General features: G+C 41.3%; 4 protein-coding genes across 11 annotated transcripts in view; all 4 read right to left on the reverse strand.

The window, feature by feature from the left end:
* Positions 1-578: 578 nt before the first annotated feature.
* On the reverse strand, positions 579-2,852 carry plin2 (perilipin 2). The gene is made up of 8 exons (XM_028990127.1): positions 2,751-2,852; positions 2,610-2,668; positions 2,320-2,515; positions 2,080-2,162; positions 1,664-1,949; positions 1,328-1,512; positions 1,136-1,240; positions 579-1,020 (listed from the first exon to the last, which is right to left on the reverse strand). Exons 2-8 carry the CDS (start codon positions 2,628-2,630, stop codon positions 613-615), a joined length of 1,284 nt encoding a protein of 427 aa, XP_028845960.1. The 5' UTR covers positions 2,631-2,668; positions 2,751-2,852; the 3' UTR covers positions 579-612.
* A 1,903-nt stretch (positions 2,853-4,755) lies between these two features.
* Positions 4,756-12,053, reverse strand: larp7 (La ribonucleoprotein 7, transcriptional regulator). The gene is made up of 12 exons (XM_028983311.1): positions 11,451-12,053; positions 11,193-11,293; positions 11,028-11,111; positions 10,597-10,761; positions 10,234-10,339; positions 9,840-10,160; positions 9,386-9,518; positions 7,271-7,407; positions 7,064-7,179; positions 6,792-6,951; positions 6,278-6,369; positions 4,756-5,818 (listed from the first exon to the last, which is right to left on the reverse strand). Exons 1-12 carry the CDS (start codon positions 11,659-11,661, stop codon positions 5,741-5,743), a joined length of 1,704 nt encoding a protein of 567 aa, XP_028839144.1. The 5' UTR covers positions 11,662-12,053; the 3' UTR covers positions 4,756-5,740.
* Positions 12,054-13,169: 1,116 nt separating this feature from the next.
* On the reverse strand, positions 13,170-17,154 carry LOC114792285 (NACHT, LRR and PYD domains-containing protein 3-like). Of its 4 annotated transcripts, XM_028983274.1 has the most exons (6): positions 16,704-17,154; positions 14,781-16,491; positions 14,249-14,332; positions 14,085-14,168; positions 13,812-13,889; positions 13,170-13,604 (listed from the first exon to the last, which is right to left on the reverse strand). In XM_028983274.1, the coding sequence occupies exons 1-6, from the start codon at positions 17,005-17,007 to the stop codon at positions 13,265-13,267; spliced, it is 2,601 nt and encodes an 866-aa protein (XP_028839107.1). In that variant the 5' UTR covers positions 17,008-17,154; the 3' UTR covers positions 13,170-13,264. The 4 variants fall into 4 exon arrangements, 2 of the variants coding, with proteins under 2 accessions (XP_028839107.1, XP_028839116.1); XM_028983283.1 differs by lacking the exon at positions 13,812-13,889; XR_003750104.1 differs by lacking the exons at positions 13,170-13,604; positions 13,812-13,889 and having other exon boundaries at positions 14,145-14,168; positions 14,249-14,689.
* Positions 17,155-17,523: 369 nt separating this feature from the next.
* The window catches only part of LOC114791890 (ADAMTS-like protein 1), a 90,258-nt gene continuing 83,033 nt past the window's right edge, over positions 17,524-24,748 (reverse strand). For 2 of the 5 annotated variants that reach the window (XM_028982432.1, XM_028982440.1), the window contains 4 exons: positions 24,240-24,426; positions 23,841-23,950; positions 23,508-23,728; positions 17,524-19,846 (listed from right to left, as the gene is read on the reverse strand). In XM_028982432.1, coding sequence (XP_028838265.1) covers positions 19,737-19,846; positions 23,508-23,728; positions 23,841-23,950; positions 24,240-24,426 — 628 coding nt within the window. In that variant the 3' untranslated portion in view covers positions 17,524-19,736. The remainder of the gene's footprint in view (positions 19,847-23,507; positions 23,729-23,840; positions 23,951-24,239; positions 24,427-24,748) is intronic. The other 3 variants (XM_028982459.1, XM_028982484.1, XR_003750062.1) reach the window with 2 other exon arrangements.

The raw sequence follows: 24,748 nt of genomic DNA on the forward strand, positions 1-24,748 counted from the left end.
ACATGGAAGAGCCCATATATAGAAGAATTTGAAATTGAGAGACTGGTCTTACAGCCTTCACATTGACACCCACATAGTGGTAGTAGGATAGAGTAAGATAGAAATCCATAGGTGCATTTTACTTGACCAGTTAAATATTTAAAAAAAAAAAAAAAATTGGGTTAAGAGTTTAAATATTGAGGACAGTAAATTAACATTAACAGCTTAAACCAAAATTAAGCAGCCCCACAGGTGTGAAATTTTAGACAGTTTGACAGGGCAGTCAACTGAAGAAAGATCAGAGAAGGTGAAGTCTGGAATCTGCCAAAAGAATAAATAAACCCCTATGGCTGTTTAGAGCTGAATGGGGTAGCAGGATAAGAGTTTGAAATAAGACTCCAACTAATCAAGCAAAACAAAGCACACATTTATTAAATGTTACAGTCAAAAGATTACATTGTGAACGCCTTGAACAGTGGCAGTCAAACATAAGTTAGGTGATAAAGGGATTAACAAGTAGGGAATGTTTAGATTCACATCAGTAACAATTAGTAAACCTTACACAAAAAAAAAAAAAAAAAAAAAAAAAAAAAAAAGGCTCAAAAGACAGTGATTAAACAAAGAAAAACAAGTCTATGACACAGAATCAAATGGGTCCATCTCCAAGTCATTTGGACTCATCTCTGGGCCTTCACACTTTGGGGTTTCAGGAGCAGTAGCAGGCTCCAGACGGGGGTAAAAAGGACCTACCAACCAGTTGAGAGGAGTGTTATTGACCAAATAGTCCATGACGTTATCCAGGGATTCACGGATGCGGATGAGCTGGGCCTTGCTGGACGCTAGAACCGAATCAGAGAGATCACCAAAGGCAGTGGCCTTGCTGAAATTTGTGTAAATCTCCATAGCAGACTGGCTGATTGACATTGCCTGGTCTTGGATGTTCTGTGGGAGTCCCTGAAGGCTCAAAACCAGACCTTGGCATGTAGTCTGCAGACTCTGGGTGAGATTGCGAGCAATGGCTAGTGTCCTGGACTCTATTTGCTGAGAAGAGAAGAAAAAAAAAGGCATGATTATGATTTTATATTATATATATATGTACACTTTTTTTCCCTCCAGAAACATGTATTGTAGAGAATTACTCATGGGAGAAATCTACCTCTGTCTCATTTTCACCATGGTCACCATTCTTTTTCACAATAGAACTGAACTTGTCATACACCTTCTGGTTGGCACCATCAATATTCTTTTTGGCATATTCAATCTATGGGGGAGAGAGAGAAGTAACATTTTAAAAACACTCATTCCAGATCCAGACGGGGTGCCAACAGCTGTGGGCTGCAGAACCTACCAGATCCACAGTATGATGGAGCTGTGAAATGGACTCCTGGCTGCGCTGCTTGGCATCACGCACCTTGACAACTGCCTTTTGATAGGCCCTCTGACGTAGTTTGTTGGAGAGAGAGCCCAAGCGGACATAGTAGCTGGGGGAGCCTGTGGCATGATCAAATCCTTTCACCTGCTTAGCTTCCTGTTCTATAGATTTAAACAGATTTTTTTTTTTTTTTTTTTTTTAATTCTTCTGAAAAGAATGTCTAGAAAATCTTAAAATAAAAATAAATGAAAGACAGCAGCATCAGATATTTTACTTATTACTGGTGAATTTTGCCAGTACCACTGTGCTCACCTAGTTCCTGTTCCGTACGAGGGAGAAACTGCTCAACAAGGTTTTCCGAGGTGCTGAGGGCGGAGTCCATTCCGCTGCTCATGAGGCGAACTACGCGGCTCCCCATAACACTACTGACTCCTTCATTCACTACGGCCTTTGACTTCTCAACACTGTCCTGCATGGCACCCCTGGTACGATCAATCACACCAGTCAGCGTGTGGGACACCGTGTCCTTGGCACCATTTACGGTCTCAGACATCACATCTTTGGCACCAGTCACAGCATCCTTTGCATTCGCAATAATCTGAGGGGGAGAGGAGCAGTAGAGCTTTTTGACTACAAACAGTTTTAAAAGACTGAGATTCACCAGACAGCCATACAACACTAATTTGAAGGGCACATGACACCTTTTTAATAGGAAGATAAAAACTTACCTGTCCAGACGGCTGATGCAAAATCGGCAAGGTCTTCTCAATCTTGTCCAAACCTTTACAGGCCAGGTCATTGGCGATGGCAACTGAAGACACAAAAGCAAGGACATGAACGTCATGATAAAAAGGTTAGAGGAGACTGCAGGTGAAAGGTCAGGCCACGTCATTCATCTGACGCGTCACGCTTGTTTCACCATTAGCGACTGAGCCGGGCACAGCCGGCACACGCGTTGAAAGTCTTACTTTGCGGCTCCAGCTTGCCGATGATGGGCAGCGCGCCAGTCAGCGCCGCGGAGGTGATGGTCTTAACCCCGAGTTCGGCGGCGTCGCACACGGACTTGATGTAGGGATGCCGGTCCTTCGTGTTGTAGTACACTGTGTACATCATGTCGTAGGTAGAGCTCACCAGAGGCAAATTGGCCACCCTGGCCACGACATTCTACAGCGAAACACGAGGAAACGACGTAAAGCCACGTGACTGGTTCTACCAAAACGAATACTGTGGAAACTTAAACATTACAAATCCATCTTACCTGGGGCGTTACAACTTCCATCGCTTCTAGAGCAGAGAGGATTTAAGACTTGGGCAATCCTGAAGGTAAAACAACAAATATATCTAAACAAATTTTTCAACGGATACACATAAAACCCACGGAATATAAGACGATACATACCGAATATACGCTATACGAGGCGAGGCGCGTCGCGTCCAAAGTCCTCACGCCCTCCTGAATCTCCCAGCCAACACTCACTGACGCCCCCACGCCGCTGAGCGCCAATTTATAGTCTCGTTATCTCGCGCGATAGGAAACGCGTGAGCGCCGGCCTACTTTTTTTGGGTTAAAGTTCACGAGCGCTTGCACGGGACTTTCCTCGTTTCGTGACTATTGCGATCGAAGAGCCGCGCCCACCTGCTTTATAAATATATTAACACACCACATGAAGTCCACTTTAGATGTTTATTTAGTGGGCAAGTAATGAAGTAAATAAAATTATATTACATTTCTACATTTCTTTCGATTACCCACATTTAACCAAATGGCTCTATAATGGTGTGAATAATTATAAAGACCTGTCTTAAACTTTATTAGATTTTATGATTTTAGTTTGTGATATGCACCACACAGTAACTTGAATAACTGAATTATATATATATATGTGTGTGTGTGTGTGTGTGTGTGTGTGTGTCTATGTGTATTAAATATTATTATATTAAATTTATAGTGCTCAAATGACATTTTGCCTGGTTTAATACTAGTATTCATGGGGTTAGTTACGTCATATTAAACATTCCACGCAGACACATTATGCTGGACTAAGATCAGTTTTGAGTTGACCCTTAGAGGTGACGATGCGTAATTCATTATATCGTAACATGATTGCTCAGCAATTGCACAACTTATGCCAAAGGATAGCTGATCATTATACAGACCCACTCTTGGGCTTTGTTGAGTGGTGAACTTGCATGAGTATTTTAGTTTTTTTAAAAAGTTGAATATGGAGACAGTGTGAGAAAATCTATGCCATTTCAGCTCAGTCCAAGAGACTGAAAATATTCTTGTCATATGAATAAACATATTCATCTTTTTTGGAGATGTGTTTATATAATTTATTTATAGATAATTTCATAATATACAATTACATTTTATATTTACAACTTTCATCAGACAGCCTTATTCAATCAATAGTTACATTCTGTCCACATCATCTTGTAGATCACTGGGTGCATCTGAGGAAGTGATGTAGCAGTATACACTCTGGGTAGGAGGAATAGTCTACACAACGAGCTGGAGTACGTTCTGCAGTGATGCCTTGGCAATCAAGTGGATTCTACATAATGCAATTCCTCACTGACAGTGACCTCTTTCAAAAGGATTCTGTGTCCAGCTCCACTTCAAAAATGTCCAGGAAGTATTTGAGGAACATGATATGACCTCCAAGTCAATTTCAGGCATGTTTTTTTTGGAATATGAAAAGTATGACACATTTTGGTTTTGTTTATAGTGTTTGCTTCCAACGTGGAACAGTGAAGGTGCAGCTAATGAACACACACACACAGATTAAAATTCCTGCTCTGCTAATACACAGGAGTTCATGAAAGGGTTCATTATGTAAAACGAGGCAGCTTTAAAGGCATCTTGTGTAGCGGGTGTTCAAATTCGTTCACTCAGTTCAGTGGACATATTTTTGCAGCAACACTTTATCTTATATCCTACATTCCTTCCACTGTCCTCACTGCTGTCCAAACTCTGTGAACACTTTGTTTACATGACGGCCTAAAAATAGATCCAGTTTTGTTGTGCTGCTGATGAGTCCACATCACATGGTCCGTTCATCTCCTGGTTCAAAACCTCATACAGTGCTCACACAAAGCTCTTTATGTTTCCTTAATATCTTGTCATAATTTCACATTTTAATAAAGCTCTCTCAGTAATACTATATAGTACTGTTGTGTACTTTAATAACTCCCTTTAATAAATCTGCTCCCTGAACAAAACAATAACTGAGTGCTAAAATTCATATCTGATAACCATAAAAAATTCATTCATGTATGTCTGCTTTATTCTTGTGCTAACTGAAACCTTTTCATGACAAATCTCAGCACAACAGTTCTACAGGGAGTTTATTAAAAGTTTATCAAAAGATATCGGCATCATGTGTCATCTAGTGGCCAAAATTGGTATTGTAGTTTTGGACTGTTCTGAAACCAAGTGGCCTGGACTAATTTTCTTCTTAAATTAATAATCCATAAAAAGAAAATCATTACACGCCCCTGCGTATAAAAAGAGAAAATGGATCATGCCAATAAGAGTAGGTGGAAGACTACTAAGTTGGCTGTACTAAAAAAAGCTGTATTTTTCAAAAAAAAAAATGTTTTTAAAGTGACAGACTTGGGCTAACAAAGACAGAATTCAATTGAAACAGATAAAAGAGAAGATATAGAGATGCTTTTGCCTTTTTCTGGTTTGTACTACATTATGTTTTGTGCTGTGTTGTACTGTGTGCTTGCAGAAGTAAATGTTTTGAGTAGAGCATGTTTGGAAGAAGAGATATTTTGGCATTTTTTTTCTTAGTATGACAACACGCTCATCTTCACTTGACAGGTAAATATCGCTGGCAACACACTTGATTATGAAGTTTCCAACAATATGGTTCAGGATGCATGTCGAACAAACTTTGAATCTCTTGCGATTTATAACATTTATTGGTTTCAGCTTGAGACCCAGCAGGTCTCAAATGCCAGAGATATGTTTAGGTCTTTGTAAAAGGTATTTATATATATATATATAAAAAAAAAAGATTAAAGGATTCAGATATAACTGGTTTTCTCTTTCAAATAGATTCTAAAGTCCAGTTATGTGATTATTCTAGAAAAAATACATTGTAATAATACTCAAGAACACAAATAGCTGATTTAAAAAAAATTATACAAACTATAAGGAAAAAAAATGTATTTATTCAAGGCAAAATGTTTAAAAACAATAAAAAAAAAAAAAAAAAGATTTGTATCGAAAACAAATAATTAAAATGCTTCTATTAAGAAGGGGGGAGGGGGGGCCTAGCCTTTATTGATAAAAAGAAGAAGCTCTAAATCAAATGTACCGAATGCTCCATATTACAGTAGTATATTTAAAATGAATATCCCTGATGTGCAGTTGCTCCATCACTCATCAAGGAAACGGATGTGTTTGCTGGCTTCCTTTGCTCGTGCAATGATTATTTTTTCAGCCTTGGCAATGAGCTAGAACAAAAAAAGTAACAAAATGTATTTGTGCTAAATTATATATATATATATATATATATATATATATATATACACACACACACACACACACACACACACACACACACACACACACACACACACACACACACACACACACACACACACAACTTATATAACGATGCAACATAGATGGTCTGTACCACCAAAGAAAACATTTGCAAGGACCACCATTATGACCAACATACAGTATAATAGGCCTATGTAACTATTTTACACAGGATGCCGCTTTACATTGCGGATAATAAGAATTACAGCTGCACTGCATTTAAATATGCAGTAGCTGTGAATTTTAACATTAAACGCACCACTAGAGGGAGTAAGTTCCACAAGTGCTACACTACGTGCTACATGAGGCATATACAAAATACTTTTTTAGAAGCAGTCAAGTCAAGAACAAAAAATTAATCTCTTCACCTTTTCAGTACCCCGCTTCTTGTCTCTTGGACGGTTGAGTTTTGCCTGACGGTCTACCAAAATCTTCTGCCAATACCGCTGTTCATGATCACCTTAAAATTTAAGTCATCCAGAAGAAACACATTTACTACTGGACGTATTTACAATTAGGGATGATCAATCTGACATTCTCAGCACCAATGTTAACACAAGACGTTTTTTTAATTTCCACTGATCCCAAATACCGATCTGATATCTGTGATCTGATTACTGTGAGGAGGAGACTGAGATTAATGTGTTAAATTTAACAAAACATGCAGTTCAACAAGCACAGTGCGTACACATTATGGAGAGCACATGCGCATGATGTGGTGCACGTGCATAAAAGAAAAAGAAGAACCTACAACTGAATTGATTGGTTTCATTTAGTGGCATACTGTTATTTGAGTCATTATCAGATACTCGTATCAGACCTGTGCAACCCAGTATTTCTACAGATTTATAATGTTAAGTGGACAAACAAAGAATAAATCACCAGACAGAATATCCAGTTTCCAGCTGTACTTCTTCTGAAGTTCATGCTGAGCTGTAATCACTGCCTTGGCATCTTCAGGAGTCCTGAAGCGAATATGACCTTCAGCATCTCCTTCTAGGATGTCCACATACATTACTGCTGACACTCCTGAAAGCGCATCCTATGTAGTCACAGAAAAAAAAGACATGCACAGCATTCTGGGTCAATACAATTAGACTGAAGCCATTATTTTAATACAAGTAGGGGTAAACAAACAGACCCTAACATGGTACCTTAATGTACTTTCTTCCTGGTAGAGGCTGAGTGTGAGTAATCTTTACAATGACTCCACTTTCAAACTGTGGTCCTGCTGGAGTTTCCTTATCATTCCTGCATTTCATCCTGTCAGCTTTGGAAAATAAGTCACATTTAATAGGTGTTCATCAGTTTACAAACTACCAACAGGACCAATCTACACTTGTATAGAGTCAAGGACAAACCACTGTTTTGCCCACTGGCATCATAATCCATGGCGACCTCTGTCTTGGGGGTAATTCGATTCATCGACTTCTTTAGGACAGCCATGCTATGTTTCTGTAGCATCAGATACTCCCGTTTCAGGACCAACCACTCTTTCCTTCAGTCAAAAAGAACCAAAGCAGATGAAGAAAAATGTTAAGCCCAGCCGAGCAGTTGAGATGAATATCAACAATAAGTATTTATGTATGTACAGTTGAAACCAAAAGTTTACATACACTGTATAAAAAGACATAAAACTTTTTTTCTTACTGTCTGAAATTAAATCATACAAAAAAAAACCTTTCAGTTTTAGGCCCATTTGGATTCCCCAAATAATTTCTATTTGCTAAGTGTCAAAATAATGTGTGAGAATTTTTTTGAGATTTTTTTTAATTACTTATAGTGTATATAAAAGTTTACATTCACTAAGGTTACAGTTACTATGCCTTTCTTTTTGTTACACCATAGGAAAGTCTAAAGAAATCAGCCAAGACATCAGGAAGAGAATTGTGGACCTCCACAAGACTGGTTCATCCTCAGATCCCTGAAATGTGCCACTTTCATCTGTTCAAACAATTATACACAAGTATAAACAACATGGGAATGTCTAGCAATCATCCCGCTAAGGAAGGAGACGGCTCCTGAGTCCAAGAGATGAACGTTTTCTGGTGTGGAATGTGCGTAATCAAACAAAAGCAAAAGACCTTGTGAAGATGCTGGCTGAATCTGGTAAGAGTGTATCACTATCCAAAGTGAAACGAGTCCTGTACCGACATAGACTGAAAGGCTACTCAGCGAGGAAAAATACATTACTCCCAAAGCTCCATAAAAAAGCCAGATTACACTCTTCAAATACACACAGGGACAAAGACCTAATTTCTGGAGACATGGAGACATGTCCTGTGGTCCGGTGAAACAGAAATTGAACTGTTTGGCCATAATGACCATAGTCATATTTGGAGGAAAAAGGGGGAAGCCTACAAGCCTGAGAACACCATCCCAACTTTGAAGTACAGAGGTGGCAGCATCCTGTTTTGCTGCAGGAGGGACTGGTGCACTTCACAAAATAGATGGCATCATGAAGAAAGATCACGAAGTATGTTGAAATATTGAAGCAGCATCTCAAGACATCAGCCAGGAAGTTAAAACTTGGTCTTCCAAATGGACAATGACCCTAAGCACACCGCAAAATTGGTTACAAAGTGGCTTAAGGACAAAGTCATGGTTTTGGAGTGGTCACCATAAAGCCCTGATCTCAATCCCTTAGAAAATTTGTGGTCAGAGCTGAAAACACGTGTGAGAGCAAGGCGGCCTACAAACCTGACTCAATTACACCAGTTCAGTCAGGAGTAATGGGCCAAAATTCTATTAAACTGTGAGAAGCTTGTGGAAGGATACCCGAAGTGTTTGCGTCAAGTCAGCTTAAAAGGCAATTCTACCAAATACTAAGCAAATGTATATAAACTTTTGACTTTGAAGAAAGTAATGAAAAAAATCTCTAAAAAAATTCTCTCACACATTATTTTGACATTCAGCAAATAGAAATTATTTTGGGAATCCAAACGGGCCTAAAACTGAAAGGGTTTTGTATGATTTAATATAAGACAATAAGGAAAAAAACTTCTATATCTTTTTAAACAGTGTATATAACATGTATATATATTTAAATTGAATAGTTTAACTACTAATCAGCTATGGCATTGTTTAAAAGAACTTATGCAATGTCAAAATTGAAAAGTTGTATTAGTTTTTCACAATGTTGTTGAATCCAGAATGATCCAACTGAAGCTACCCCAGATCATACCACTGCCTCCACAGGTTTGCACCATCACTCTGGCATGGGACACCCCAGTAAAATGTCAAATTCCATTTCTTTGAACATCAATTGTGTCAATCATTTTCCCGATTCATTTTTCAATCATTTTATGGTCAATGAAAATGCAACTTAACTATTTTAGTAATAACTGAAAGCCAGTATGCAGCCGTACGTGATGAAAAATGACATACATATTAGGGGAAAACCGGCCATTAGTACTAATAAAAATATAGCTTTATATCTGAAATACAGAATGACTTTTGTAGGTGATTTTTCTTACTTTGAGAGAACGCGGAGGGGAATAACCTCTTCTCCAATCTTCAGACGCTCCTTGTGCTTCTTCTTTCTTTTTCTCTTGGCCTTCAGCAAAGAGTCATCTTTCTTCAGATCCCCTTCCTCCTTTTCACTTGTTTCTGTATTCGATGCGAGCACACACACACACACACACACACACACACACAGGGGTTTTTATCACAAACTATTAGACAACAGTCTTCTGACAGATGTGGCTAAACCCAGGAATATCATCTACTGATTCACCCACAATCATATTACTTCATTATCTCACTTGCAACAATGTCAGCGAGGTCAGTCCTAGGAAGTCTGAAAAAAAATTAAACCACAATACCTGTACTAGTATTCTGCATGCGTTTAAAACCCAGACATGAAACATTTAGTAAAACCTCTTTTCTGCCAAAGCAGAAGCAAGAATGCTTCATTAGTTTTCACATTACCTTTCGTCTCAGTATCAGTTTCTTCTTGCTCTTGAAGCTTCCTTACTTTGGCTGGCATCTCAGCCTGCCCACTGCCCTCAGAGACCTCAGTGCTTCGACATCGACGCCTCTTCTCCCCCCTCTTACAAAGGGTCTTTGCTGCAGCTGCATGCTCCATTTCTGTCCTGTCTGCTTCCTGCTCATCCTTCTTGTCACCTGGATTGACTTCATTTGCAACTTCCTGCATCTTTGACTCCTCAAGCGGCAGCTGTTGGGCCGTGATTTCTTTCCTGCTGCGCGATTTTTTCTTCTTCTTCTTTTTCTTCTCATCCTCATCATCCCCTGTAAAAACAAACATAAATCGGTACTGCCTACAGTGACAATTGCTACAATTCCTATTTATAGACAAAGGTACCTTGAGTTGCCTCTGCAGCAGATGTTAAGGGAACAGGTCGTTTTTTTTTTGTCTTTGGGAAGATACCTGCCTTCCTTGGAGCATCTTCTGGGGGATTGTTCAGCATCTGGTCAAAGCAAAGACAAAATTCTGAAGTAAATTTAAAAGTAATGTGGAAGAAATTCAGATTCTCCAAACCAGTGCATGGCTGATAAATTAAGCTGTTAATGTGCAGAACACAATCACTGCTCACTGTAAATGAACACATTTAAAACCAGGCATTCATGTTAAAGTTCTGATTGTTCTAATAGTGGAAATCTTATACAGAGAAGAATTTCAAAAACAAAGAGAACAATTCATCTCCTGAATTACAGCGTAATTTACCTCTATGGCTTTTAACGACTGCTCTTCACTCTCAAATTCCACAAATGCAAAACCTTTTGGCTGGCCTGTTGACTTGTATCTGGGAACACTAATATAAACAACATTTCCACACTTGCTGAAGACTCGCTCTATCCAGCTGTGGGTGACATTCTTGGGAAGAAGTTCCTTCAAGAAAAAAAAAAAAAAACAATTACAGTATGACATTTAAAGAGGAAACAGCATCTGATGGGGCCAGGCAGACAAATGAATTCATGGGACTTCATGTGGAAGAACACCCGACAAGACATGGACTAAAAACCCATAAAAACTACAAACTAAAAAGTGTGTACGTGGAAAAACTAAGGTAGACAGGAAATGTACTTTTCCACTGATCGTTAATGCAGATGTAATGAATTGCAATCATGGCCATTGAATTCAGAGTTCAGTTTTACCACATAAACTGTGCGACTGTCGACGTCTTTGGGGTGCTCTCCAAGGCGATGCTTTCGGCGTAGCTTGGTTCCTTCTAAATTCACCTGTTACAGTAAACAAGACAGCTTTAGAATCACAGAGCAAAATTGATTCATGTACAGTTTGTACTAAAAATGCCCATTTACCTCTACAACAGAAGAATTTTTCAGAGCTCTGGCAATCAGTTTCACATCAGTGGTTAACTTTTTCATTCTGTTAAACGTTGTCAACACAGAAATCTCTACATCTATTAGGAAAAAAGGGCAAAAAGTAGTAGAACATGCTTGGGTATGTTCATAAAAAGTGCAAAGAACACTGTATAGAAAATGAATGTAAAAGACAAAACATATAAAACCAATAAGTGACCGTCCATCCTGACAGACATCATCAGCATCTATACTCACAGCCATCTCGGGACTCTTCTATGAGCTGTCCCAGAAAGCGGTCCTTGTGGAGGTTCACGTCTCCGAACCAAAACTCCACCTGTTTCTGAACGTCCGCCAGCAGCTGCTTCACCCTGTACCTCTTTTTCTTCTTCTCCTCCTCCTCCTTCTTCTCGTCGGGCTTTCTGGAAGACGAATCTCCCCCTTTGGTTTTCTTCTCCGACTCAGCCATGCTGCAGGACTAAAAGCATCCCCCAGCGCAATGCGATACTAAAAATACTAAACTCTTGAGAAGTCACAGTGAAGTCGGGCTGTCACCGTATACTGGCAGCAGTTTACGAGGTTCGGTATCACGGGAAAAAAACACGGAAAAAAAACGTTTTCTGAACGTAACTCGCTCGTTTTCTGAAGAACTGGGTCCTTTTGAAAGCAAACTTCAAGTAGATTTGAACCGGGATGCCTCGCAAGCTCAGCACCGTTGATAGCTTTTACAAATACAAAAGCCAGACAATACGCACGTTTTACCAACACCACAAAACCACAAAAGTTTAATCCGCTGCTTCAGCTGAACTTATGGTCAAAATTTACATCAGGCATTTCACTCTGGGAGCAGTGTCGCGTGTTGATGACGTAGGAGAGGCGGGGAAATTTAAAAAGGCCTTGATCTATTATGTTTGTATTGAGGGAAAAATATGAGAGAAATGACAGAAACAGAAGAAAAAAAGCAGGACTAATGAAAGACAAGCAAGCAAAATATGTACTTTGAGGCACAAAAAATGTATTTGGACCAGCTCACATTCTGAACACAAAATGATTCATTCAGGCAGAACACCAAACTGAAGAGTGAATACATACAATAATGCATTATGTTAAATAATAAAATATAGAATTATGATTTTATATTGACTTCCCAGACATGTCCTCTTTTTTGAGACTCGGGAATTATTTCTGGCTGGGCTTTTACAATTGTCCAGGTTTTTGAGCTGCTTACACACCCATGTTGTGAATGGAATGATGGAGATTCTGGAGTGAAGCATGGATGGATATTTTTGTGTGAAATGTCTACTATGACGTATTGTAAATTATGTGATGAAGTGGGTGTGATCCAAATAAATTATGCCTTACTTTACCTTATCTTACAAAGTCTAATGACTTGAGAAAACCAATGTAGTTCGGACTAAAATGTACTTACATTTTTTTAACCTTAAGAGTCTGCAGGGTGTTTTGTAAAAAAAAAAAAAAAAATCTAGATCTATAGACATATCTTCTTGTTTCTTCCGCTGCTCCCATTTAGGTTCAGCACAATGAATCTTCCGGTCTGGCTGTCCATACAATTCACATGGCATAAGTTTGACACAGTCCTAGCCATTTACCCAAGCTTGTCAAGCATGAAATACATGCATCCCCTGTGGATGGGTTATATCAATAAATGAAATGAATGACCAGAAATGAATGAATGATACATTATGTAAGGAATCTGTGAGAGGGATGTATTGACAGATATGGCATAAAAAGATAAATGTTGATAGAGGATTTGTGTTGAATAAATTCTGTATAAAGAATATAATGTATAAAAAAAATCTGACCAAATTTTTTATTCAGTTTCATGTTTTTCTTGAATTTACCCATTCATTCACCTTATCCTGGCTTCAATGTATTATCATAAAACAATAACAGTGAAAATAATAATTTAAAAAGTCATGTTGGATGGTGTTAATGAATGCAGAATGCAATAAAACATAGGTCCAAATTTAACATTTTATTTTGTTTTTGATAAAATAATTTGATACAAAAGCATTTAAATAAAAATACATATTCTGTATAAATATAATCACTCACAGAACCACAATTGTGGCCACAATAGACTCAAACTTTTCCAGTTTCCTTCGTAAATCATCTTCATCACATTTGTCCTTTCGCTCTCTGATCAGCTTTAGCAGTCTTGTGTAAAATCCACGTGCCCAGGGAATCTCCAGGTCGCACACTGACACTTTACAAATTTTATAAAGAACAGTCACCAGCTTGTCAGTGTTGCTGACATTACACCGCTGCAGGACCCACTGCACCCACTGCTCCCACATTAGGTCATCAGTGAAGGAAACAGTGAAGCACTGGCCTGCAGACACACAGTTGAGGGGTTCGGCTTCTTCCTTGCTCACGTCATTCCAAATAGCACTGCAAGAGAGTCATTGTAATTGAGTGCATCTCATGCTACTTCAGGAGAGACTGCGTGCTGTTATTACATTTTTATGCTGTGCATGGGTTTATTAATCAATGCGTTTTTGAACTGTTCGTCTGACATGTCACCTCTCACATGACTGTTTGAAGTTGAGTGACATGTTCACTATAGCCACAGCTGCTAAATGAAATGGATGGACTCACACCACATTAACCAGAGGAAGTGGAGTTAGTGCCTTTAGGGAAGATAAGCCCTTGTAGCTGATTCTGTTTCCTTCCATCCTGAACAAATAAAGAACAAACTACCAAATTACATGCATGCACTCAACAAACAAGACAACCTTTAATGTGAACATTCAAACATGTGTGAATTACAGGGCTATTGCTACATCAACCACTTTAACTATGTTTTGGGGTGCATTAAATGTTTTGGTTTATTTTTCCCTGGGCCACCTTTGCAAAAGGTCAGGAACTCACCACAACTCCCTTAGAGTCTGTTTAATTTTGATGGCATCAGCAAGAACAAATACTTCTTCATCACTGATATTTGTCCAGCCTAAGCTAAATATGAAAAATGATATGTAACAACATGCTTTGTTATAGTTTCCATATAGAATTTAGTAGATGATATACAGTCTTACCCAAGATACTCCAAAGTGTCTGATGACTTCAACACATCAGCAATAACATGTATTGCTTTCACGTCAAGACTATTTTCTCCAAGCCTAAACAGTAAAAAAAAACCATCAGTTGTGCTCTGGCTAGCTGGACCACTTTCATCACTCTGACCTGAAAATGTCACGTTTGACACAGTGTTCAAATTTTGTTGAATGTTTTGCTGAAGTGATTTTGTTTCATTGTCAGAATTGGACATTCCTGAGATAGCACCTTTGTTTCTGCAGGGAATGTAAGATCAAAGCAAAGCTGAATGTCAGAATTTGAAAGTGAAATCTAATGGTCTTTAATGTAGAAAAAAATGAATTTTGCCAGGGTCAGAATGAACCATGCTAGTCAGGGTGATCCCCATGCCCCAGTGGCATGGTTGCTTGGAGACTATTGATTTGTGCCCCATTATTCCAAAACTAGGAAATGGGAATAGAATTGAAAAATTATTTATACATATTACATCAGAATCTCTTTGTAAGAATATGCTCAAAATACTTAAGAACTCACCAAAGCCTTTCACATCTGCTCAAACAAGGCTGTAAATTCTTCAGTTCCTCTGAGGAAACCCCAGTTCCTGTTAGGTCCAGTTCTTTGATTGTCCTCTGCATCCCTTGCAGAAAGTTCCTCACCACAAGGTGGTCGACAGTAGAGAGTGTAGCATCAGTAAGGTTGATGTGCATCTCTTTGGGATGAAGCTCCTGCAGGAGCAGGTCATCCTGCTGCTCAAAGAGGCAGTGCAGGTGAGTCAGGATGTAGGCTCCAGTCTCACACAGAACCTCAGTGTCCTTCAGGAGCCACTGACAGAAAGACTTGCCACTGTCCACCTGCTCAACAAACCTTGCACTCCGGGAGAGAAGCTCCTGGTTCCGGTTTGACAGAAGGCCTGACAAGAACCTCAAAAACAGGTCCCAGTGTCCTGAGCTGTTCTTCCAAATGTAATCAGACAATAAAATCTCAGGTAAGACCCCATCTTCCATGGCACAGTAAAGTGCTGCAAAGAACTCCTGGACTGTGAGGTGTGTGAAGGAGTAAACGTCTTCTGTAAAGCCAGGCTCCTGCATAGATGTCTTGTCAAGGAACGTACTGACCACACTGTTGCATGCCAGCTCCATTACCTCCACACTGCTGCCATAGAAAAGAGTTTCGTGATTCAACAGCTTTTCATAGGCCAGTTTCCCCAACTTGATCACAATCTCATGGCACTCTTCCTTTTCCCTGTTCTTGTTGAGGGATGTGTCCACTCGCGCCTGAGTGTGAGTCCTCAGTAATGCCACTAAATACTGCGTGTAGATGTCTGTCATCGTCCTTGGTGTGTTTGTGGGCAAACTGTGACTCTCCTTCAAAGTGCTGCACACAATATGGCAGAAGGCGGGGATGTAGCAAAGAGTTAGCATGAACTCATTGGCCTGTACAGTCTCAAACATTTCCTGGGCAACCTTCTCCCATTGGAAGAATTTCTTGAAGAAGTCCCTGATCTCCATGGTGGAAAATCCTGTGATGAGTGTGAAGCAGTCAATTGCACCTATGGGGACATGGCTGACAGCCATTGGTCTGCTAGTGAGAAGCACTGAAGCCTCTGGGAGAAGCTCACCTTGGATTAGGCTGGAAAGGACTTCAGCAATCTCTCCTTTTTCATCTGGGTCGGTTACAAATACATCTACGTCACATTCATGGTAGTATTTGAACTCATCAAAACCATCTAGGATGATCAGAAGCTTGCTCTCATTTGCCAGGATGGCATCTATACATTTGGTGAGGTGACTGTTTTTCCGGAGCAACAACTCTCGAAAACTTATGGGTTTGCTGATCAAATTGAGGTCCCTGAAGGTCAAGTGCATGATAAAGTCAAAGTTACAGTGCTCTTCGTCCCTCCCAAAGTCATAGAGAATTTTCTGCACCAGGACTGTTTTGCCAATGCCAGCAATGCCGCTCACTAGAATTTTCTTAGCAGATTGGGATCCTGTCGCAGCAGTGAAAAGCTGAGAGGGCTTGATTATCCTCTGCTCCACAGACTTGCACTGCATAGATAGTCTGTGCTGGCCGAAGGTTAAGACTTCGTGCTTTTTGATCTCAAGGCTGTGGTGTCCTTTGACAACTAAGAGATTGACATAGTGTTGTGAGAAAGGCATCTTCTCTCCGTGACGAGCGTTGTAATACAGCATACTCTCACTCCGACGTTTCAGCACAGCTTTGTGCTTTTTTATCAGCTTGGTGTAATCTATGATGAGGTCGAAATCTTACATTGTCACGTTTTATAAAATATGTGGTGAAATAAAGCACTGTTTTTTGACATAGTTTTAATAGCTCAACTAAACAGATTAAGTTCAGTGTTAGGTTTTCTAGTTGAATCTGAACCAGAAACCATCAGTCCCAAACTCGGGCATGTGCTGGAGCTTAGTGTCACTCCTTTCGCTTTCATTATGCACTTACCTGTGGAATTTCCTGTTTTTATTGTGCCTTCTGTTCTCATTTCACCCAGGTGGCGGATTGCCAATAGGAAGGTTCTGGAAGCTTCTTCCCCTTTACAGTCCAGAATGTCCAGCACCTTCCTCACCCTCCTTCGGGATCCATTCTCACACAACACCTCCTCGCGGTCATCTCTGGAGAAGACCTCCATTGAGGTGAGTCGCTCCACAAGGACATCAACTTGGTTCTCTATCCTGTCCACCAGAGTCTCTCGCAGCTGCCTCAAGGTACTTAGGCAAGAGTTTTCCTTCATGCTGGCAGTTGCCATTCCCAGTCAACAGAGGGTGACTACTGAACAACAAGCAAAGATGATAAATGCTCCAAGACTGAAATTTCTTCAGCTGCTTTGTATGTACAGCCGTTTGACTAGGTTGCGACTGTCAGAGTGTACTGCAGGCGCTGTTCTCACACTGTTTATCTCTGGAATGAGGAGTGTGGGTGGAATGTATGACGCATGACTTACACACAGGATGCAAAAGAAGAACCAACAAAGGCAACTAAAATGACTGTGTGTCATATGATGCAGTCAATTGCACCCAGGACTTGTGATGTGGTATTTTTTTGCCATGTTTTTCCTTTTATTGTAAGTTTTGTGTGTATGGAACTCACTTTGTCTTTCTGCCAACTTTGATATTTCTTTGAAAACCATGTAGAATTAAACTTAACCTAATAATTTCACAACTTTTTCATTTGTATGAGCTCAGATGTATGAGTGAGCTGGTCTTAACAGTTGTTTGATGGCTGAAATAATTATGGTTTTGATTTGGAGTACTGTCACATCAGGAAAAGGAATGTAGGAATTTTATTTCAACTATTTTGAATGACAAAAACAGCCTAGAACACACCAACATGCTTTCAGTAATCTTCAAATGACAACCCATGACAAAATGACACATTTAAAAACACAGAAAAATATGTATTTCATTTACAGAACAAAATGCATTTTAATAAATATTCAGAAAGTAGAGAATCAATGACTGTGGCATATCAGGTGGTACACACGAAGATATGGAAGAAAACATCTGATGTTTTGGGGGGTAAATTTGAACTTTAGGTGCAAATAAAAAGTCTGTTTAAAATCCACTTACATGTTTCATTCATATGAACCTGTATGCCACACTGCTGTAAGTTTCCTCAGCTTTTCTGGAATATTCGTGAAATATACCACAACACTAACTAAATTATACAAGGTATGATCAGATGCAGAATTTTAATGTAAAAAAAAAATATTGTAACAGGTTGTACGAATGCCAGTATTAGGTATCACATACTAAAACGTACACCTCAACAAGAGAATCTCTCCGAACAGATGTGAAAAGATGTGGCGATGTTTTTCCATTACACAACGTATTGGGAAAACGTGATGAAGGGACTATTACTTCCAAAAACAAATGGACATGCACAATGGATTATTTTGTCTCCATGGAAAGGACTATTTATTGGATGACTCTAATGGCAACAATGATGAATTAAATCAATAAACAATAAATGTCTGCTTTTGGACAAACAAAGACAAACCCCACAGTATCACACTGGTTCAGAGAAATGTGCAAGGTACACCCAAAGAGGAAACAGGCTGTTATGGTTAAGGTGATTTTACTGCTTAATAGCAGTTTTTCAATGAAACTTTTTCTTACACGACATCATACTATGATGGGTATGCATAGGTGGAGAGCTAGGTGGGCTGCAATCCATTTAATGTAATGATGCTATAATATGTACTCTTAATGAAACCATTTCACAAATTTATCTTGTTTGCTTGGCAACATATACTGTCCTGGGACTGCTTAAAATGAATGTCACTCTGTTAACTGCATCAGCTGCAAGCTTTGGCATTTTATAATCACTATGGCAAAGTACTTTAAAATTAAATTCTCCCTGCTTTGTCATCAGCACAACTTACCTGCTTGTTGTGATGCAGGTGCCTTCATTAGCTGACTTCTCTCCTTTATATTTTGGGGTGCATCTGAAGTCCTTCAAGATACTTCTGAATTTATGGTACATTATCTTGTGACAGCTCTTGTCTGTATGGTGCACTAGGTGAACACCTGCTTTGGCAACCTTCATAGTGTTTGTTCAATCCATCAAAAGCAAATCCTCATTTAGATATTACTATCTGCACAATACACACAATATTTTTGATTGCATGCACATTTTGCATTATTTTGGATTTTAGTCCATACCATAGTTAGGATGGTGCTAGGGATCAGTATAATGAACATGTCCAGGAATTTATGAATGTTAAGATCAATTGAAAGCATGACGATGGGGAGTAAATTAGGGTTCTACACATGGAACCTAAAAGTGCAAAGTAACAAATCCCAAAACTGAGAGTATTCTCTGAAACATGGGCACTGGAAGCAAAAAAGATTAGTGCAAGCATTCATTTCATGTAGAGAGCCTATATGTGTCTAGAGCAGGCCAGTCCAAGCATGTCCCACCAATGTGGTGGTTTAAATCAGGCATTGCATGCTACCTCTCAAACTAATGAGAAGGTTTATGTTCTCTTAAAAACAGCTGATGCAGTTCAAATCCCTTTTAAATTCCTTTCTATAAACAACTAGGAAACAAGCTGACCCATCAGTTGTCATAGGCTCTATCTTTAAAATTTGTTTACTGGCTGCCACAGTCTTTTTAGGGAGCAAAGAAGAAGCATCACACTCTTATATGCATATGCATGGAATGTGTCTTGTCTTAGTTCTCCTCACAGGAAGAAAGGAAAAATATTAGAGCAGAAAACAATTCAATCAAAAGCCTTCATTAGGTTCAAATTATGGCAAATGCCTATGTTTAACATAGTCACATTAAAAGTCAAGCTGGCTTGTCTTCTACAGGCTAGTCAATGGATCTAATCCATGCCTGTCTTTAGACATGACAGAATCATCCCTTGTCCCAGATGGACCCCATTCTGCTGGTGAAGGGCAAGTGTGGGTTTGTCAAGGTCGGATGGTCTCTTTGCATCGTGACCTGTCTCGGTCCCTGTCTTCATATATCTCCTCAGGTGTCACGACAAGACAGGCAGCAGCGGGATTTAAACTGTGGGAGAGGGCAGAGATCCAGCTGCCGAACCTTCTCGCAGTACCTTGTGCTATCTGTACAGTCACCAACTGAAAAACACACACAGAGTAAAGAGCCATTAGTTAAGCCATGCCATTGTATCACTGAATATTGTAGTGATACAATATTAAAATTTCATAAAAATTTCTATAGTCTTGGGTGAACTTGCACAATAAAGTATTTTAATCAACACAAAAGAAACACTCCTCCTTGAACCGTCACCTTATCGTGGTGGAGGAGTTTGAGAGCCCTAATGATCCTAGGAGCTATGCTGTCTGGGGCACTTGGTGCCCCTGGTAGGATCTCCCATGACAAATTGGTCTTGGTAAAGAGTGAGACAAAGAACGGTTCAGAAGACCTTTCATGGAAAAAAACACAAAGAGCCAGTGTACCCGGCCCAGAGGGTTACCGGTGTCCCACCCTGGAGCCAGGCCTGGGGGTGGGACCCGTGAGCGAGCGCCTGGTGGGCGGGCTTTTGCCCATGGTGCCCAACCGGGCCTAGCCCGAACCAGATATATGGGCTCATCCGAACTGTGTACCCGCCACCCGCAGGAGGAACTTGAGTCTGGTGCAATGTGGATCGGTGGCAGACCGAGGCAGGAGCTTTGGCGGTCCCATCCGCGGACAAGGAAACTGGCTATTGGGACATGGAACATCACCTCTCTGGCGGGGAAGGAGCTGGAGCTTGTGGAAGAGGTTGAGCAGATATAGTCGGACTCACCTCGACACATAGCATTGGCCCTCGAACCCAAGTCCTTGAGAGAGGTTGGATCCTTTCCTTTGCTGGAGTTGCTCCGGGTGAGAGGCGGAGGGCTGGGGTTGGCTTTTTGTTAGCCCCAAGACTCTCAGCCTGTTTGTTGGGGTTTGGGTAGCCTTCACTGCACCTTCGGGTCGGGGAATGGGTCCTGACTGTTGTTTGTGCTTATGCGCCAAATAACTCAGAGTACCCAACCTTTTTGGAGTCCCTGGGATGAGTGCTAGATAGTGCTCCGACTGGAGACTCCATTGTCCTGCTGGGGGACTTCAATGATCACGTGGGCAATGACAGAATGACCTGGATGGGCGTGATTGGGAGGAATGGGCCGCCATATCTGAACTTGAGTGGTGTTTCGTTATTGGACTTCTGTGCAAGCCGCAGTTTGGCCATACAAACACCATGTTCGAAAATAAGGATGCTCATCGTTACACTTGGTACCAAGGCAGTCTAGGTTGCAGGTCAATGATTGACTTTGTAGTCGTATCACCTGACCTGCGACCATATGTTTTGGACACTGGGGTGAAGAGAGGAGCGGAGCTGTCAACTGATCACCACCTGGTGGTGAGTTGGATCGGATGGCAGGGGAAGATGCCACATAGACCTGGCAGACCCAAACGTATAGTGAGGGTCTGCTGGGAATGCCTGGCAGAAATACCTGTCAAGATGGTCTTCAATTCCCACCTCTGGCGGAGCTTTGACCGCGTCCCGAGAGCAGTGGGGGACATTGAGTCCAAATGGACCTTGTTGAGGTGGCTGTTGCTAGCTGTGGTCGCAAGGTGGCCGGCGCCAGTCGTGGCGGTAACCCCTGTACCCGCTGGTGGACACCATAGTTTGGGGGAGCCGTCAGGCTGAAGAAGGAGTCCTACTGGGCATGGCTGGTCTCTGGGTCTCCAGAAGCAGCAGACAGGTATTGGATGGCCAATCAGGGTGCACCAGTGGCAGTCGCCGAGGCAAAATCTCAGGAGTGGGAGGAGTTTGGTGAGGCCATGGAGAAAGTCTACCGATTGGCTCCAAAGAGGTTCTGGCAAACCATCCGACACCTCAGGAGAGGAAGGCAGCAACTTGCTCACACTGTTTCCAGTGGGGATGGGGAGCTGCTGACGTCGACTTGGGCTGTAGTTGGGCGGTGGAAGGAATACTTTGAGGAGCTCCTCAATTCCATCAACGTGCATTCCAAGGAACCAGAGCTGGGATGCTTGGGTATGGACTGTCCAATCTCAGGGGCAGAAATTGCTGAAGTAGTCAAACAGCTACACAGTGGCGGAGCTCCGGGGGTGGATGAGATCTGTCCTGGGTATCTCATGGCTAAGGATGTTGTAGGGCTGTCATGGTTGACAGGACTCTGCAACATTGCGTGGACATTGGGGGCAGTTCCGGTGGAGTGGCAGACTAGGGGGATCACACTCCTCAGCCTCACTGGAAAGGTCTACTCCAAGGTACTGGAGAGGAGGGTGGTCTTCATCGTGGCCGCGAAACTGTGGATCAACTCTTTACCCTTGCTAGGGTAATGAGGGGGCATGGGAGTTTGCCCAACCAATCCACATGTGTTTTGTGGATTTGGAGAAGTCTTATGACCATGTCCCCAGGTGCACCCTATGGGGAGTGCTCCAGGAGTATGGGATGGGCCATTCAGTCCCTGTACCTGAGTAGCGTTAGTTTGGTCCTCATAGCTGGCAGAAAGTCAGACCTGTTCCCAGTGAGGGTTGGACTCCACCAGGGCTGCCCTTTGTCACCGGTTCTGTTCATAACATATATGGACAGAATTTCTAGGCACAGTCGTGGTGTGGAGGGTGTGAAGTTTGGTGCAGAAGAATCTCATCTCTGCTTTTTGCAGATGATGTGGTCCTCCTAGCTTCATCAGGCTCTGACCTACAGCTCTTGCTGGGTAGGTTCGCAGCAGAGTGTGAAGTGGCTGGGATGAGGATCAGCTCCAAATCTGAGACCATGGTTCTCGACCGGAAAAGGGTGGCTTGCCAACTCTGGGTCGAGAGAGAGGTCCTGCCTCAAGTGGAGGAGTTTAAGTATCTCAGGGTCTTCCCTCAGTGAGGGAAGAAGGGAGCAGGAGATCGACAGGTGGATTGGAGCAGTGTCTGCAGTGATGCAGACGCTGAATCAATCTGACATGGTGAAGAGGGAGCTGAGCCAGAAAGCAAGGCTCTCGATTTACCGGTCGATCTACGTCCCAATCCTCTCCTATGGTCATAAGCTTTGGGTAATGACCAAAAGAACTAGATCACGGATACAAGTGGATACTCCGTAGGGTGGCTAGATGCAGCCTTTGAGATAGGGTGAGGGGCTCGGACATTCGGGAGGGATTCAGAGTAGAACCACTGCTCCTCCACATCAGTTGAGGTGGTTTAGCATTTGGTCAAAATGCCTCCTGGACGCCTCCCTGGAGAGGTGTTTCGGGCATGTCCTCCCAGCAGGAGGCCCCATGGGTCGACCCATGACACGCTGGAGAAATTATATCTCCAATCTGGTCTGGGAACACCTTGGGGTCCTGCCGGAGGAGCTGGTGGAGGTGGCTGGGGAGACTTCAGATATAGTGCTAGGGGACCACTAAGACCTACATTAAAAAAATTAATTATAGGAAACCTTTAACTCTGTCAACACGATTTATATCCAGCTGATGAGTACCACCCTTAATCTCTAAAAACAGTACCTTAGGCCTATTTAACTAAATTAGAGGAACTCATTTGCTCACCCTTTTTGTTTGAGTGTGAATACTTCTGACAACAAGAAGATGAACTTTAATAATTTTTTTTAACCAAATTTTATCTGGGAGGAGCCATTCACTAACAGTCATCATTAGATGTTTCATATTGCACTGCAAAAATATCCTCCATAATGAAACTTGCACTTTTCATTTCTGTCAAGACCCTTACTGATTTAGACCCTTAATGGGGTCTAATTAACCAATTATGTGGTTTGTAGCTCAGAGTCACAAACTGTACCTTTTCCACAGGACCGAATGTTGCACCGTCTCCAACTTGTGGGTCGCGGTCGCCAGGAACAGTGGATTTCCCGAATGGGCTTCCTATTGTGGCGGTGGGCACATGTCACATGGCGTGACTGAAAGCCATGACGACCACAGGTGGCAGTGCACTGAGTCCAAGGTCCTATCAGCCAGTGGAGTGCACATGCATCAGTCGTACAGTTTCTGCGTGACGAGGGTCTGTTCAGAGTCACACATACACAACCAACTGTTTATACCGAACAGCCTTAATTATTTCATATCAAATCTAGATCTAGTAAATTAAATTAGTATTTGTTACACAATCTTTTACTTTGAGAGGGCGCTGCACATTCTGTGGCTGGCTCTGGTGCTGTTCCTATCTTGGCAGAAAACAAACCGGTGCTGGGTGGCCAAACGATGACCTATACAGTGACCTTGACACTGTCATTAAACACAAAGAGCAAAATAAACATGGTCAATGTGATATGCCTGTCAAGCCTTTCCACCCATGATATCAGGCCGAGATATGCCATATTTTTTTCAATTTCTGGAATGATTCTAAAATATCAGTTTGTAGTTATAATTATATTCTAAAGGTAGTAAGCCACAATTTAAGCTAAACTCAAGAATCAGAGACCCACACTTTTTTACTGGGAAAGATCTTTGAACTGCCATAAAATGGAATAAAATTCTTATTTAGTGTCCTGTCTGTAGGAGCTGTAGTACTCACTGGCCCCCAAGAGGGTGTCATCCATTCGGCACAAGATTGGATGCTACAGGGCTGCAAGTGAGACGGCCTCTTCCCAGCCACTGCACACTTATGATCCCCATCTTCTGCACCCTGACAGGTGACTGTGCGTCTCTGCAGGCCTCCTCCACAGCTCACTGAGCAGGCTGACCAGGGGGACACCACCCACCTGATCAGAAAGTTTCAAAGAAGTCAAACACTTGAGAGTGGAAAGAAAGTGTTTATGATCTGGAAAGTAAAAATGCATTAGTCAAAATATTGTAATCAGTGTATACCAGTAACACAATGTATATTCCTACTTTTAGTTTACAAATTAATGTTGTCGGTTTCATGGCACTATATAGTGAATTATAAGCATTATAAGCATTTTTTACAGAGTATAAATCCTGCAGAATTAGTGAGTCAGACATTGTTATGTCCTAATTCTGTGAAAATATTCATTTCACAAATTGTCGTGTGAAGAGAATATGTTTTTTGGATGTGGGTGAAAG

Source organism: Denticeps clupeoides, chromosome 1, assembly GCF_900700375.1.
Source record: "Denticeps clupeoides chromosome 1, fDenClu1.1, whole genome shotgun sequence".
Lineage (NCBI taxonomy): Eukaryota > Metazoa > Chordata > Actinopteri > Clupeiformes > Denticipitidae > Denticeps > Denticeps clupeoides.